General features: G+C 49.1%; 1 protein-coding gene across 3 annotated transcripts in view; it reads right to left on the minus strand.

The window, feature by feature from the left end:
• The window catches only part of LOC140387912 (src substrate cortactin-like), a 108,125-nt gene that overhangs the window by 38,827 nt on the left and 51,956 nt on the right, over positions 1 to 17,342 (minus strand). For all 3 annotated transcript variants that reach the window (XM_072471219.1, XM_072471218.1, XM_072471220.1), the window contains exons 4-6: positions 8,514 to 8,643; positions 7,639 to 7,749; positions 3,243 to 3,297 (exon numbers count right to left, since the gene is read on the minus strand). In XM_072471219.1, the coding sequence (XP_072327320.1) occupies positions 3,243 to 3,297; positions 7,639 to 7,749; positions 8,514 to 8,643 (296 nt within the window). The remainder of the gene's footprint in view (positions 1 to 3,242; positions 3,298 to 7,638; positions 7,750 to 8,513; positions 8,644 to 17,342) is intronic.

Here is a 17,342-nt window from a genome sequence, read left to right on the forward strand (position 1 = left end):
GTATCATACACACAGGTAAATACAGAGAGTATCGTACACCCAGGTAAATATAGAGTATCACACACCCAGGTAAATACAGAGAGTATCACACACCCAGGTAAATGCAGAGAGTATCAGACACCCAGGTAAATATAGAGTATCACACACCCAAGTAAATACAGAGAGTATCATACACACAGGTAAATACAGAGAGTATCACACACCCGGGTAAATACAGAGAGTGTCACACACCCAGGTAAATACAGAGAGTATCACACACCCAGGTAAGTACAGAGAGTATCACAGACCCAGGTAAGTACAGAGAGTATCACACACCCAGGTAAATACAAAGAGTATCACACACCCAGGTAAGTACAGAGAGTATCACACACCCAGGTAAATACAGAGAGTATCACACACCCAGGTAAGTACAAAGAGTATCACACACCCAGGTAAGTACAAAGAGTATCACACACCCAGGTAAATACAGAGAGTATCACACACCCAGGTAAATACAGAGAGTATCACACATCCAGGTAGGTACAGAGAGTATCACACACCCAGGTAAGTACAGAGAGTATCACAGACCCAGGTAAGTACAGAGAGTATCACACACCCAGGTAAATACAGAGAGTATCACACACCCAGGTAAATACAGAGAGTATCACACATCCAGGTAAGTACAGAGAGTATCACACACCCAGGTAAGTACAGAGAGTATCACAGACTCAGGTAAGTACAGAGAGTATCACACATCCAGGTAAGTACAGAGAGTATCACACACCCAGGTAAGTACAGAGAGTATCATACACCCAGGTAAATGCAGAGAGTATCACACACCCAGGTAAGTACAGAGAGTATCACACATCCAGGTAAGTACAGAGAGTATCACACACCCAGGTAGGTACAGAGAGTGTCGCATACCCAGGTAAATACAGAGAGTATCACACACCCAGGTAAATACAGAGAGTATCACACACCCAGGTAAATATAGAGTATCACACACCCAGGTAAATATAGAGAGTATCACACACCCAGGTAAATACAGAGAGTATCACACACCCAGGTAAATACAGTGACAATCACACACACAGGTAAGTACAAAGAGTATCACACACCCAAGTAAATAGAGAGAGTATCACACACCCAGGTAAATACAGAGAGTATCACACACCCAGGTAAATACAGAGAGTGTCACACACCCAGGTAAATACAGAGAGTATCGTACACCCAGGTAAATATAGAGTATTACACACCCAGGTAAATATAGAGAGGATCACACACCCAGGTAAGTACAGAGAGTATCACAGACCCAGGTAAGTACAGAGAGTATCACACACCCAGGTAAATACAAAGAGTATCACAGACCCAGGTAAGTACAGAGAGTATCACACACCCAGGTAAATACAAAGAGTATCACACACCCAGGTAAATACAGAGAGTATCACACACCCAGGTAAGTACAAAGAGTATCACACACCCAGGTAAGTACAAAGAGTATCACACACCCAGGTAAATACAGAGAGTATCACACACCCAGGTAAATACAGAGAGTATCACACATCCAGGTAGGTACAGAGAGTATCACACACCCAGGTAAGTACAGAGAGTATCACAGACCCAGGTAAGTACAGAGAGTATCACACACCCAGGTAAATACAGAGAGTATCACACACCCAGGTAAATACAGAGAGTATCACACATCCAGGTAAGTACAGAGAGTATCACACACCCAGGTAAGTACAGAGAGTATCACAGACTCAGGTAAGTACAGAGAGTATCACACATCCAGGTAAGTACAGAGAGTATCACACACCCAGGTAAGTACAGAGAGTATCATACACCCAGGTAAATGCAGAGAGTATCACACACCCAGGTAAGTACAGAGAGTATCACACATCCAGGTAAGTACAGAGAGTATCACACACCCAGGTAGGTACAGAGAGTGTCGCATACCCAGGTAAATACAGAGAGTATCACACACCCAGGTAAATACAGAGAGTATCACACACCCAGGTAAATATAGAGTATCACACACCCAGGTAAATATAGAGAGTATCACACACCCAGGTAAATACAGAGAGTATCACACACCCAGGTAAATACAGTGACAATCACACACACAGGTAAGTACAAAGAGTATCACACACCCAAGTAAATAGAGAGAGTATCACACACCCAGGTAAATACAGAGAGTATCACACACCCAGGTAAATACAGAGAGTGTCACACACCCAGGTAAATACAGAGAGTATCGTACACCCAGGTAAATATAGAGTATTACACACCCAGGTAAATATAGAGAGGATCACACACCCAAGTAAATACAGAGAGTATCATACACACAGGTAAATACAGAGAGTATCACACACCCAGGTAAGTACAAAGAGTATCACACACCCAAGTAAATACAGAGAGTATCATACACACAGGTAAATACAGAGAGTATCAGACACCCAGGTAAATATAGAGTATCACACACCCAAGTAAATACAGAGAGTATCATACACACAGGTAAATACAGAGAGTATCACACACCCAGGTAAATACAGAGAGTATCACACACCCAGGTAAATACAGAGAGTGTCACACACCCAGGTAAATATAGAGAGTATCACACACCCAGGTAAATACAGAGAGTATCACACACCCAGGTAAATACAGAGAGTGTCACACACCCAGGTAAATATAGAGAGTATCACACACCCAGGTAAATACAGGGAGTATCGTACACCCAGGTAAATACAGAGAGTATCACACACCCAGGTAAATACAGAGAGTATCGTACACCCAGGTAAATACAGAGAGTATCACACACCCAGGTAAATACAGAGAGTATCACACACCCAGGTAAATACAGAGAGTATCACACACCCAGGTAAATACAGAGAGTATCACACACCCAGGTAAATACAGAGAGTATCGTACACCCAGGTAAATACAGAGAGTATCACACACCCAGGTAAATACAGAGAGTATCACACACCCAGGTAAATACAGAGAGTATCGTACACCCAGGTAAATACAGAGAGTATCACACACCCAGGTAAATACAGACAGTGTTATATACCCCTGTGAAGGTAGAATATAACACAAACCTGGGTAAGTACAGTAAATCACGCACATTTAGTAAAATGCAGAGGGCAACACATTGCAGATAATGATGTGGGATTTTGACTTCAATTCCACCTCATTGTGGAATTTCTTGACCATTTCCTTCTGGTCCCACATCCCCATTGGCTGGGAGTAACGCCACATTTTACCTTTCTGTGAAGCATGCTTGTCCACTTCTCCTTTGTAATCGTATCCCATGGCAGACTGCAAGAGAGAGCCAGGAGATTGAGCTGTTAGACTAATATCCACAGGGACCACCACATTTAGGGCAACACAGAAGGAGCAAACATGTAGCACCAGGAAAACAAAATTGACCCATTTTCACTTATCAAATCCACAAGACCCCATATCCCCAATCCCCCCCACCCACCCTCTCCACATATCCCCGATTACCCCTACCCACCCTCCCCCATATCCCCGATTACCCCTACCCACCCACTCCCCATATCCCCAATCCCCCCTACCCAATCTCCCCCCCCCACCCACTCCCCATATTCCCAATCCCCCCCACCCACCCTCTCCACATATCCCCGATTACCCCTATCCACCCTCCCCATATCCCCGATTACCCCTACCCACCCACTCCCCATATCCCCAATCCCCCCTACCCAATCTCCCCAATATCCCCAATCTCCCCCCCACCCACTCCCCATATTCCCAATCCCCCATACCCACCCACTCCCCATATCCTCAATCCCCCCTACCCACCCACTCCCCATATCCTCAATCCCCCCCCTAACCACCCTCCCCATATCCCCAATCTACCCCCCACCCACCCTCTCCCCATATCCCCGATTACCCCTACCCACCCACTCCCCATATCCCCAATCCCCCCTACCCAACCTCCCCAATATCCCCAATCTCCCCCCACCCACTCCCCATATCCCCAATCCCCCCCTGCCCACCCACTCCCCATATCCCCAATCCCCCCTAACCACCCTCTCCCCATATCCCCAATCCCCCCTACCCAATCTTCCCCAATATCCCCAATCTCCCCCCCACCCACCCTCTCCCCAAATCCCCAATCCCCCCTAACCACCCTCTCCCCATATCCCCAATCCCCCCTACCCAATCTTCCCCAATATCCCCAATCTCCCCCCCCACCCACTCCCCATATCCCCAATCCCACCCTAGCCACCCTCTCCACATATCCCTGATTAACCCTACCCACCCTCCCCCATATCCCCGATTACCCCTACCCACCCACTCCCCATATCCCCAATCCCCCCTACCCAACCTCCCAATACCCCCCTACCCACCCACTCCCCATATCCCCAATCCCCCCTACCCACCCCACCCATATCCCCAATCTCGCCCCACCCACCCACTCCCCATATCCCCAATCTCCCCCACCCACCCACTCCCCATATCCCCAATCCCCCCTATCCACCCTCTCCCCATATCCCCAATCCCCCCTACCCAACCTCCCCAATATCCCACCCACCCACCCTCTCCCCATATCCCCAATCCCCCCCTACCCACCCATTCCCCATATCCCCAGTCCTCCCTACCCACACTCCCCCATATCCCTAATCCCCCCCTGCCCACCCTCCCCCATATCCCCAATCTCCCCCCCACCCACCCTCTCCCCATATCCCCAATCCCCCCTACCCACCCACTCCCCATATCCCCGATTACCCCTACCCACCCACTCCCCATATCCCCGATTACCCCTACCCACCCTCCCCCAAATCCCCGATTACCCCTACCCACCCACTCCCCATATCCCCAATCCCCTCCTACCCACCCTCCCATAACCCCGATTACCCCTGCCCAACCTCCCCAATATCCCCAATCTCCCCTCCACCCACCCTCTCCCCAATCTCCTCCTACCCACCCACACCCCATATACCCAATCCCCCCCCACTCACCCACCCATTTCCCATAACCCCGATTACCCCTACCCACCCTCCTCCATACCCCCACCCACCCACTCCCCATATCCCTGATTACCCCTGCCCTCCCACTCCCCATATCCCCGATTACACCGACCCACCCTCCCCATATCCCCGATTACCCCTGCCCTCCCACTCCCCATATCCCCGATTACCCCTACCCACCTTCCCATATCCCCGATTACCCCTACCCACCCTCCCCATATCCCCGATTACCCCTACCCACCCACTCCCCATATCCCTGATTACCCCTACCAACCCACTCCCCATTTCCCCGATTACCCCTACCAACCCACTCACCATATCCCCGATTACCCCTACCCACCCACTCCCCATATCCCCGATTACCCCTGCCCTCCCACTCCCCATATCCCCGATTACCCCTACCCACCCTCCCCATATCCCCGATTACCCCTACCCACCCACTCCCCAAATCCCCGATTACCCCTACCCACCCACTCCCCATATCCCTGATTACCCCTAACCACCCTCTCCCCATATCCCCGATTACCCCTACCAACCCACTCCCCATATCCCCGATTACCCCTACCCACCCACTCCCCATATCCCTGATTACCCCTACCCACCCACTCCCCATATCCCCGATTACCCCTACCCACCCACTCCCCATATCCCCGATTACCCCTACCCACCCACTCCCCATATCCCTGATTACCCCTAACCACCCTCTCCCCATATCCCCGATTACCCCTACCAACCCACTCCCCATATCCCCGATTACCCCTACCAACCCATTCCCCATATCCCCGATTACCCCTACCAACCCACTCCCCATATCCCCGATTACCCCCTACCCACCCACTCCCCATATCCCCGATTACCCCTACCCACCCTCCCCATATCCCCGATTACCCCTACCCACCCTCTCCCCATATCCCCGATTACCCCTACCCACCCTCTCCCCATATCCCCGATTACCTCTACCCACCCACTCCCCATGTCCCCGATTACCCCTAACCACCCTCTCCCCATATCCACAATTACCCCTATGCACCCACTCCCCATATCCCCGATTACCCCTAACCACCCTCTCCCCATATCCACAATTACCCCTATGCACCCACTCCCCATATCCCCAATCCCTCCCTCCGCACCCTCTCCCCATATCCCCGATTACCCTATACCACCCTCTCCCCATATCCCCGCTCATCCGTACCCACCCTCTCCCTATATCCCCATTCACTCCTACCCCCCTCTCCCCATATCCCCGCTCACCCCTACCCACCCTCTCCCCATATCCCCGTTCACCCCTACCCACGCATATCCCGATTCATACAGGGAGGAGGTGGAGTATTGGTATTGTCATTTGACCATTAATCCCTGGGTAACACCTGGGGGACCCAGGGTCAAGTCCCACAAAGGTAGATGGTGAAGTTTGAAATCAATAAAAATCTGGATGACATTAAAAATTGTGGATTGTTGTCAAGATCCTAATGCCCCTTTGGGACATCCTTACCTGGTCTGGCCCACAGCTCAGCTGCAATGTGGTTGATTCTTTACTGCCTCCTGAAATGGCCTAGTAAGCTACTCAGTTCAAGCACAAGTGCTGTCCCAGCCAGCAATGCCCACATCCCGTGAATGAAAAATAACCCAACCACCTATTGTAGTTAATGAGGAGTTCCGAAAAGGTGCGTCAGAACTAACTTATTTCCTATTCATAGTGAGGAAATCCAGCCACTGAGCAACAGTCAAGTCCTAGCCGTGTCAGATACAGAGTAGGTATCCCTCTGTGTCTCAGAAATCAGTATCAAACCTCAGATAGGTCATGTGAGAGTCCCTTTAAGAAATGGGTGTTTATAAAAATATCTGTTGTGGATGTACCTTTAAGAAATGGGTGTTTATCAGTGATGTCAGAGTGGGGGTGGAGCTGGGCCGCCTGTCTGCTATTACTTTCGCTTTGGGCTGTCTGCTACAGGGTGTGTTTAGTCTCGTTTTAGTTTTGGAGAAGCTACAGTCACAGCAAGATGTGTATGAATCTCTGCATGTGTATGAATGTCCATTTGGTGATTTGAATGTGGTAACTGTTCTCAGTAGAGAAGTTAAACCTGATGTCTTTCTGTACAAGGGTTTTTTTTTTGTCTTATGGATGTTAAAAGGAAAGTTTAAGGATTACATGGAGTGTTGTATTCTTTGGGGTTGTATTTGAATTAATGGTTGCTAAGATGTTCACTGTATGTTTTAAAAAGATTAACTGAGTTCATAGAATAAACATTGTTTTGCTTTGAAAAAATACTTTTCCATTTCTGCTGTACCACATCTGTAGAGTGGGCCGTGTGCTCCCCATACCACAATCTAGTAAATGTTGTGAGTCAGGTGAACTCCATGATACACTTTGGGGTTCTCTAAACCCTGGCCCATAACAGATAAGACCTGTGCGATCTTTTATTTCTTACTCTTCCAGCCTGTGACCAGTGTGGGCTGGTGAAATCGGCTGAAAGAGTCTAAGCTGCCTGCCGGATCACTTTGACAGGAGTCAGAAAGTGTCGACCCCACTCCTCTGTGTGGTCTGGATCAGAGTGCAGGTCTCACACATAGAAATGTCAGTGTTGGAGCCACTCTATTCTGTGGTCTCATTGGATTGACATCTCCACAGGCTTATAATGTTGGCAGAGTTGCTTTTTTTCCTTACCTTGTCCGTCCGATCTTTTTGAACTCCATACTTCCCACCGAAACCCTTGGCTGCGTCAGTCTGTGATGAATGTTTTGCAACATCTGCTACATACTCGTTTCCTAAGGCAGACTAGGAGAAGAGGAATACTGGGAATTACAGCATGCACAACATATGTCCACCAGTCCCCTTTGACTGTCTTCCACTTGCACTGAGCAAACCAAGTGCCAAAGTGAACTGTTGCACTCGCTGCCCGCACCATTGCCTGCAACCCCACCCTTCCCTGTGCCACCACCTCCTCCCCCACCCTTTCATTCTCCCCCACCACCTCCTGCAACCCCCACCTCCCGCACCCTTCCATGCTCCCCACTCCCTCCTGCACCCTTCCATGCTCCTACCCCCACCTCCCCCACCCTTCCATGCTCCCCCACCTCCTCCTGCACCCCCCACCTCCCGCACCCTTCCATGCTCCCGCACCCCCTCCTGCTCCCCCACCCCCTCCTGCACCCCCCACACCTCCTGCACCCTTCCATGCGCTCCCACCCCTCCTGCATCCCACTCCTCCTAGTGCCCCCATCCCTCCCTGCTCCCAACAACGCTCCCACCACCCCCTTCTCCCCTCCGGCCCAGAGCCCTGCTCCCCACCCCAGCGCCCTGCTCCCCCTCCACCCCAGCACCCTGCTTTCCCCGCCCCCCTCACCACCCTGCTCCTCTCACCCCTACCATGACTCTGCAAACCACCCCCCGCTCCCCCCCCCCCCCAGCTCCCTGCTTCCCCCGGCCTAGCACCCTGCCTCTCCTTTTCCAGTAGATCTTGCAAATGGTTCAATGTACAAAGTTACAGTCTGAGCTTTCATATCCAATGGCATGAAAGGAAATTTGGAATGATCAATTACCTTGTCCATGCGATCTTTCTGGACCCCAAACTTGCCACCATAACCGTAAGACGCCTTTGCTCCCTGCTCCAACTCTTTCTTCTTGATGGTTTCGTGATCTTTTGAGACATTTTGCCTCAGCTCATGGACACTGGAAAAAAAAAAACCCGTACAATCCCATTACTCAGGACCAGGGCAGTGTTTTACTGCCTTGTGTGAGCATCTTATGAATTTAGATGTTAGTAAGCGTTTTAGCGATAGGGACCAGGTCTACCTTTGTCCCAGTATTCAAATTGAAGAAGGAAGCTGGTAAAAATGTCCGTTGTAGCAATGTGACCCCAGCAGTCATGAAGAAGAACTTAGTTTCCTCAGCCCGTGTCCCAGTTTTCTCAGCCTCCTATGTGATGCTGTGAGAGCAGGAGGTGTACAAGCAGCACCTCTGTATATTAGAGAGGAATGGGGGCAGGTGCCCCCATCACTCCACCTCCCCCCTCCCCCATGGATGGTTTCAGAGCTGCAGGCACCTCATCCCGACCCTCCCATCAGGTGGAGGAAGGGGACACCCTCTCCCTTCCCCTTGTTTAAGAGCTCCCTTGGTGTGATGTTCAAACATAAGGATTTAGATAGGATTTGCTGCTTCTCATTCTCACAGCACAGTAACATCTCAATGCATCATGCTTGAACAAAGACCCTTCATTACATTTAATCCTATACTTCCATAATCTCAGCCCCACTGATTCTTCACTAAAGCAGCCAACCGTTTCCTTTAACAGGTCCAAATCCGCCCCCCGGTCACCTTTCCACCCATTCTGCTGTCAATCTTCCTCTATGCAAGGAAGTATTAAATGCCTGCTCAAAATCAACTTATACCCGCTGATCTTGGACACCCCCTCCCCAACCCACCCTCTTGATCTGTTGCCCCATCTTTTTGATAAGATTTTGATAGCTTCAGTTATGAGGATAGATTGGAGAGTTTGGGACTATTCTCCTTGGAGACAAGATGGCCAAGAGGAGATTTGATAGAGATGTTCAAAACCATGAGGCGGCTGGACAGAGTGGGTAGGGAGAAGCTGTTCCCGTTCGGTAAAGGATCAAGAACGAGAGGGCCACATTCTTAAAATGATTTGCAAAAGAAGCAAATGTGATGCGAGAAAAAACTTATTCACTCAACGAGTGGTTCCGGTCTGGAATGCACTGCCGGGAAGTGTCGTTATTTGAATAGAAACAAGGTGTAAGGGAATGGGGAAAAGGCAGGGGACTAAGGCACTAAGTCATGATGCTCGTTTGGAGAGCTGTTGCAGCCACGATGGGCCGAATGGCCTCCTCCTGCACGGTAGAAATTCTGTGATTTGTACACAGGACATGTGGATGAAGACGGAAGGTGGCATCCTTAGCTCCCTCGAGAAGGTAATGATGGGCCTTCCTCGTGAGCAAACAGTTGTTTGTGTGCTAGAGATGATTTACCAGGTCACCTCTTCAGAGTTAGCCCAGTGGGGTGAGTATCACATGTAGGGTAGAGGTGGCAGGTTCACTACCGAAGCTCCTGGTGTATGTGTAAATCCCAGAGCTGATTAACCGTCTCTGTTATAAACTCTCTACACTGCCTTGTTGCTTCCAAATCTGAGGAGCCGAAGCTATTCCAGTCTTTGCTCAAACCTTTTCCCTCTGACCATGGGAATCAGCTTTGCTGTTTGGCTGTGCAGGATCTCTCAGGTGTAGCGATGGGCTGTGGTGGCAACCAGAAGCAATCTGGGTGGAATTGATAAAGGAAAGACCCTTTGAAAGGCTTCACGTATCAGGAAATCTTCAACTAAAAGGAATAAAAAATGAACTTGTATTTCTATGCCCTCAAGGTGCCCCAAAATACTTTCCGGTCCAATGCATTACTTTGAAATGCACGCTAGGTATGGAGGAAAATGCATGAGCTAAGTTACACACAAAGCTTCTTCCAGTCCGGTGGTGCCCACCTTGAGAATATGGAGTTTAGGCAGCATTTTAAGATGGATGCTATGTCATTTTTGGCCTCAATCTGTGAAAATCATCGTTTTGTACTGGTAGCCTTGGACTCGTCATTTGGGACATGGCGAGAGGAGGGGCTGGAGTGGTGTGGGGATTTGTTCAGAGATGGGAAGTTCACTAGTTTTGAGAAGTGGTTGGCAAGTACCAACTTCAGAGAGCTAATCTGTTTCGGTATTATCAGGTACGTGCCTTTGTACGCAAGGAGATTTCTTCATTCCCCTTGGCACTCTCGCCCTTGGTGGTGGATAGGAAGCTGTCGGTGGTCGATGGAGGGGAGGGGAAGATGTTGGATATTTGTAGTCGGCTTGTGTCGATGATTTAATTTAATTTGATTTGATTTATTATTGTCACATGTATTAGTATACAATGAAAAGTGTTGTTTCTTGCAGACTGTACAAACAATGCATACCGTACATAGGGAAGGAAGGAGACTGCAGAATACAATGTTACAGTTATAGCAAGGTGTAGAGAAGAGATCAACTTAATACGAGGTAGGTCCATTCAAAAGTCTAATGGCAGTAGGGAAGAAGCTGTTCTTGAGTCGGTTGGTACGTGACCTCAAACTTTGGTATGTTTTTCCTGACGGAACAAGGTGGAAGAGAGTATGTCCGGGGTGCTTGGGGTCCTTAATTATGCTGGCTGCCTTTCTGAGGCAGCGGGAATTATAGATAGAGTCAATGGATGGGAGGCTGGTTTGCGTAATGGACTGGGCTACATTCACGACCTTTTGTAGTTTCCTGCGGTCTTGGGCAGAGCAGGCTCCATACCAAGCTGTGATACAACCAGAAAGAATGCTTTCTATGGTGCATCTGTAGAAGTTGGTGAGGGTCGTAGCTGACGTGCCAAATTTCCTTAGTCAGATTCCACTGGATGAGGTCAAGAGGAAGTGAGAGAGGGAGCTGGGCCAGGTGTTGAGTGGGAGGTGTGGGGCGAAGCTATACACAAGAGTAAACTCCACCTCCTCGTAACTAGGCTCAGCCTCGTGACGAGGCTCAGCCTGATTCAGTTCAAGGTGGTCCATAGGGCACATCTGACCAGGGCACGGATGAGTGGGTTCTTGTCGGCAGTAGATGTAGGTGCGAGCTGTGTTCTTGGGGTCCAGCGCATCATACACACATGTTCTGGTCTTGTTCTTAGCTTCTGAACTTTTGGGTCTCCTTCTTCAGACCATGTCAGGAATTCTCGGGGTTGAGTTGGAGCCTTGTCCTTTGGTGGCTATCTTTGGGGTTTCAGGCTTACCGGAGCTACAAACGGGGGTGAAGGCAAATGCTCTGGCCTTCGCCTCATTAATAGCCCGAAGGGGAGTTCTGTTTGGATGGGAGTCTTCGGTCCCACCCAGTTCTGCGATGTGGTTACGTGACCTGATCGAGTCCTTACATTTAGAAAAAGTGAAGTATCTTTTGAGAGGGTCAACGGAAGGTTTCTACCGAGATGGCAGCCGCTCATTTCCTACTTCAGGCAGTTGGTCAGCATCAGTTGTTAGGGGGGAGGGATTGGGGGGTGGGGGGGTTGGAATATTGTAATTGTTGTATGAATATGGTTGTGAAAGTGTTATATTGGAAAAACTTTTCCCCAAAAATATTTATTTTAAAAATTATACACAAGCCTCAACAAAAGAAATGCAATAAATGTCCAGATAATCGATTTTTTCTGATATTGGTGGAGGGAGGAATGTTGACCAAGCATGCAGAGGAACTCTCCTTACTCTTCTCTGAGTGCACCGTGGGATCTTCAAGTCCACATTGGATTGGATTTGTTTATTGTCACGTGTACCGAGGTACAGTGAAAAGTATTTTTCTGCAAGCAGCTCAACAGATCATTAAGTACATGGGAAGAAAAGGGAATAAAAGAAAATACATAATAAGGCAACACAAGGTATACAATGTAACACCGGTATCGGGTGAAGCATACAGGTTGTAGTGTTAATGAGGTCAGTCCATAAGAGGGTCATTTAGGAGTCTGGTGACAGTGGGGAAGCTGTTTTTGAGTCTGTCCGTGCGTGTTCTCAGACTTCTGTATCTCCTGCCCGATGGAAGAAGTTGGAAGAGTGAGTAAGCCGGGTGGGAGGGGTCTTTGATTATGCTGCCTGCTTTCCCCAGGCAGCGGGAGATATAGATGGTGTCAATGGATGGGAGGCAGGTTCATGTGATGGACTGGGCGGTGTTCACGACTCTCTGAAGTTTCTTGCGGTCCAGGACCGAGCAGTTGCCATACCAGGCTGTGATGCAGCCTGATAGGATGCTTTCTATGGTGCATCTGTAAAAGTTGGTACGGGTTTAATGTGGACATGCCAAATTTCCTTAGTTTCCTGAGGAAGTATAGGCGCTGTTGTGCTTTCTTGGTGGTAGCGTTGACGTGGGTGGACCAGGACACATTTTTGGAGAGGTGCAGCCCTAGGAATTTGAAACTGCTAACCATCTCCACCTCGGCCCCGTTGATGCTGACAGGGGTGTGTGCAGTACTTTGCTTCCTGAAGTCAATGACCAGCTCTTTAGTTTTGCTGGCATTGAGGGAGAGATTGTTGTCGCTACACCATTCCACTAGGTTCTCTATCTCCCTCCTGTATTCGGACTCATCGTTATTCAAGATCTGGCCCACTATGGTCGTATCGTCAGCAAACTTGTAGATGGAGTTGGAACCAAGTTTTGCCACGCAGTCGTGTGTACAGGGAGTATAGTAGGGGGCTAAGTACGCAGCCTTGCGGGGTCCCGGTATTGAGGACTATTGTGGAGGAGGTGTTGTTGTTCATTCTTACTGATTGTGGTCTGTTGGTCAGAAAATCGAGGATCCAGTTGCAGAGTGGGGAGCCAAGTCCTAGGTTTTGGAGCTTTGATATGAGCTTGGCTGGGATTATGGTTGATTTGTTATGCTCTAGGTGTAGCATAAGCGGCTTCCTTGTGGTGCACTTGACAAAAGAAGGCTCAGACGTGGAGATAATTTCAACACGTTTATTAAACTATTTACACTTCTATTACTCGGGTTCGACACTACTGCTAATCCTACTATAGCTACCCAGACTGACTAACCAGTTGCTGCAATCCACGTGGTGGGAGTGATATTGAATCAACCCTGTGTCTGTACTCACTGACTGTCTCCACTGGAAAGAGGCAGATCATGTGTGTGGTGTCCTTTAAATAATTGGGTTGGTGTAATGCCCTCCTGTGGTCATGTCACCTCTGTGTGTATCGTGAATGTCCATTGGTCATGTCCTATCTAACTGATCTATTGGTTGAGTGTGTGATGTCTCTGGTGCTCCCTCTAGTGTCTAGCTACATGTATTTACATTGATGCACATCACCACATCCCCCCTTTTTTATATGTTACATATTTTCTGTACACTTTAAGAAAATTGAACAAAAAACAGGTAGGTAAGTTAAGGTATATACAAGTCATGGGAACAGTGATTAAACAATAAGTCCAAATCATTCGTGTGAGTCCAAAAACCATCAAGCATCATGGTCAAATGTCTCTCTTGGTTATGAACGCCATCAACTTCCCTGTGCCACAGGAACCAAGAAGTGGTCAAATCACTTCGCTGTCTGATTTGGAGTCCCTTTCTTTTTCGATGTTTGTGATGGTGCTGTCGGATGGCATCTTGTAGCTGATAAGGTGTTGACTTTGAAGAGGTACCATCCACAGTATCATTCGAGGTCATGGATGTGCCATATGTTGAAGTTGGATAAGACTGTATATACTGGTTCTGGCCACGTGCTGTGCAGGAAGGGTGATCCTGCTGAGAACCGTTGAAGCTTGTCGAATTGGAAACAGAATTGCTGCTCGCATAAATACCTGGTGATGGTGTGATACTAGAACCTTGCATCTGATAGGAATATGCCGTCTGGCCAGGCTGGGGTGCAGCAAATCCTGAGCTGTAACTAAGGCATCCAGTCTGTAGTGCAGATTGTGCTTGCGGTAGTCCTCCTTCGGTCTTGATTCCATTAGTGGGCAATCCGTAGTGCTGGCCTGTTTGAGAATATGCTGCATAGGCTGCTGCATGCCTGAATACTAGGTTTGTCCAGCATGAGCTGTCATTGGCTACACTGCCGGTGTGGGAGGAATGTGTGGATATAGCTGTGGTGAATATTGGTGTATTCCTCTTGGACTGTAGCCACTGCTTGTTATTACTGACCCAGTGTAATTGTTAAGTGATCCATCTCCTGTCGTTGTGGCATCTGCTGTCACCCTGAGCGTGCCATCACTGAGGTTGTGGCACTCCCTGTCTGGAGCAAAGTCCGGCTTACGTGAATCAGAGTCGGCGTTTGGTTGCTCCCCATCTGGAGTCTGGTCAGTTTTAACTGAGTCAGTGTTGGCTTGTTGATGCTCCCCGTCCGGAGTCTAAGCAGGTTCACAGGAGTCAGCTGAGATTTCTTGAAGCTGCACGTCTGGAGTCGGAACATGCAGGAATGCATTGACTTGTGGCGAGGTTCGAGCGAATGAGGGTGGAAGTATCATGGTGTCACTGGAGTCACCAGTGGTCTCAAAGTGATTGTCGAGTGCCTCTGTACACACTAGCTGAGGTCTGTCACTTTGCACATCTTGCATGGGAAGTGAGATACTGTTGTCACTTGTCTCACATACCATGGGTAGAGCCTCAGTAGCTGCTTGTTGTTCACTTGGGTTGGGTAAATTGTCAGAGTCTTCATCTGGTGGCACAAACAATGTGGGTGGACTGTCATTGTCTTGTTGTCCTTCATTTGGGCTTGGACTGTCATCGTCGCTTTGTTCTTCACTGTAGCATGATAGACCGTCATGGTCGTCCTGCTGTGCACTGGAGCGTGGTAGACTGTTACAGTCTTCTTGCTGTTTACTTGAGCATGGCAGACTTGCATCGTCTGCTGCTAGTTGGTCAGAGGAGGTTGCAAGACCCACATGGTCTTGTTCCTGCAAGGACTGCGCGCCGGAGTCTTGCGTTGCTTCTATCGTGGAGGCTGTCCACGAGCTCGCTGCGGAGGCTTATGACACTGGAGTCACGTTTTGTGTGTGCAAGGACTGCGCTCTGGAGTCTTGCATTTCTTCTGTTGTGGAGGCTGTCCATGAGCTCGCTGTGGAGGATTGCGACACTGGAGTCACTTCTTGTTCATGCAAGGACTGCGGTGTGGAGTCTTGCGTGTCTTCTATCGTAGAGTCGGGAATCCTGAGCGGTGCGTGGACCACGCTCTGTGTGGCAGCAGGCCGCTCTCTGTGGGCTTGTACCGCTCTCTGTCTCTTGGTTTCAGGCCGCAGCATAATCCTGCACTCACGAGTCGGGATGTCATATCTGCTGGGCTGAAGATCCTCAAATCCGAAGAATTCGTCGTTGGGGTCGTCAATGTGCAACACGTCTAGTTGCGGATCGGATTTGGTGCTGGGGTAGTCTCCCAAGGTGAAAGGTTCGTCTGAGTCGTTGTCTTCCAAGACCACTTCATCACGTTTTGTGGCGGAGCTGGCATTGCGCTTGCGTGGTCCAGAGAAAATATAAAGGTCAGTTTTGAAGTATTCAAGGTCGGAATCATCGGTTTGGGCGTAGGTAACTGCTTGTTGCAGGGTTCTTCGGAGGTTAATTTCATTTCCTAGTTCAATTTAAGGCATTGTGCTGTCATTCCAGGTGAAGGAAGGTTGTTTTAAGGCTTTAAAAGATTTTTTCTTTGATTTGGGACGTTTCCCCTTTAAATGGGCATGGCCCGGGGCCTCTGACGTCATGACGCATGTGACGTAGCGCGTAGGAAGCGATTGCGCATGTGCAGATCGCTGTTCCTGTACCGATGGCCGTTTTCATGATTGCGCATGCGCAGCGTCTCGCGCATGCGCAAACGGACCTTCCCGTTCTGTGCGCTTCTCGCGCAACTGCGCAAGTTCAGTCCCTTTAGAAAGATGGCCGCCGATCAAAACTGTTCTCTGCTCTGGGATCTCGGCCTCGTGGTGAATACTGGCGCTTCTCTTACCTTTTCTTGCTGGTTGGAGTGTGTTTTCCTCACAGTATTTACCGAATTTGTCCAGGACTGCCTGGAAGTCGCTCCTGTTTTGCCCTTTGGAGAACTTGAATTTTTAAAAGATTTCTTCTGCTCTGGCACCAGCGATGGTGAGGAGAAGCTCTGTCTTTTCAGCATCGGCCACGTCTTGTAGGTCGGCTGCTACCAGGAAGATTTCAAACATTTGCCGGAATGCCCGCCAGTTTTCGCGGAGATCGCCATGGTACTGGAGCTGCTGCGGAACCCGGATCTCGAACATCTTGCCTGGGTATCGTTGCTGGTTGTCACTGTACGCTGAGGTATGGCTATGTGGATTGAAACAGTTCAGTCCTGGTACCATGATTTGTTATGCTCTAGGTGTAATATAAGCGGCTTCCTTGTGGTGCTCTTGACAAAGGAAGGTTCAGACGTGGAGCTAACTTCAACACGTTTATTGAACTATTTACACTTCTATTACTCGGGTTCGACACTACTGCTAATCCTACTATAGCTACCCAGACTGACTAACCAGCTGCTGCAATCCACGTGGTGGGTCTAATATTGAATCAACCCTGTGTCTCTACTCACTGACTGTCTCCACTGGAAAGAGGCAGATCATGTGTGTGGTGTCCTTTCTATATGGGTTGGTGTAATGCCCTCCTGTGGTAGTGTCACCTCTGTGTGTATCGTGAATGTCCATTGGTCATGTCGTATCTAACTGATCTATTGGTTGAGTGTGTGTGTGTGTGTGATGTCTCTGGTGCTCCCTCTAGTGTCTAGCTAGTCTACATGCATTTACATGGATGCACATCACCACAATGGTGTTGAAGGCGGAGCTGTGGTCAATATATAGGAGTCTGATGTAGTAGTCCTTGTTGTTGAGATGCTCTAGGGATGAGTATAG

The sequence above is a fragment of the Scyliorhinus torazame genome, chromosome 13, assembly GCF_047496885.1.
Source record: "Scyliorhinus torazame isolate Kashiwa2021f chromosome 13, sScyTor2.1, whole genome shotgun sequence".
NCBI classification, from domain to species: domain Eukaryota; kingdom Metazoa; phylum Chordata; class Chondrichthyes; order Carcharhiniformes; family Scyliorhinidae; genus Scyliorhinus; species Scyliorhinus torazame.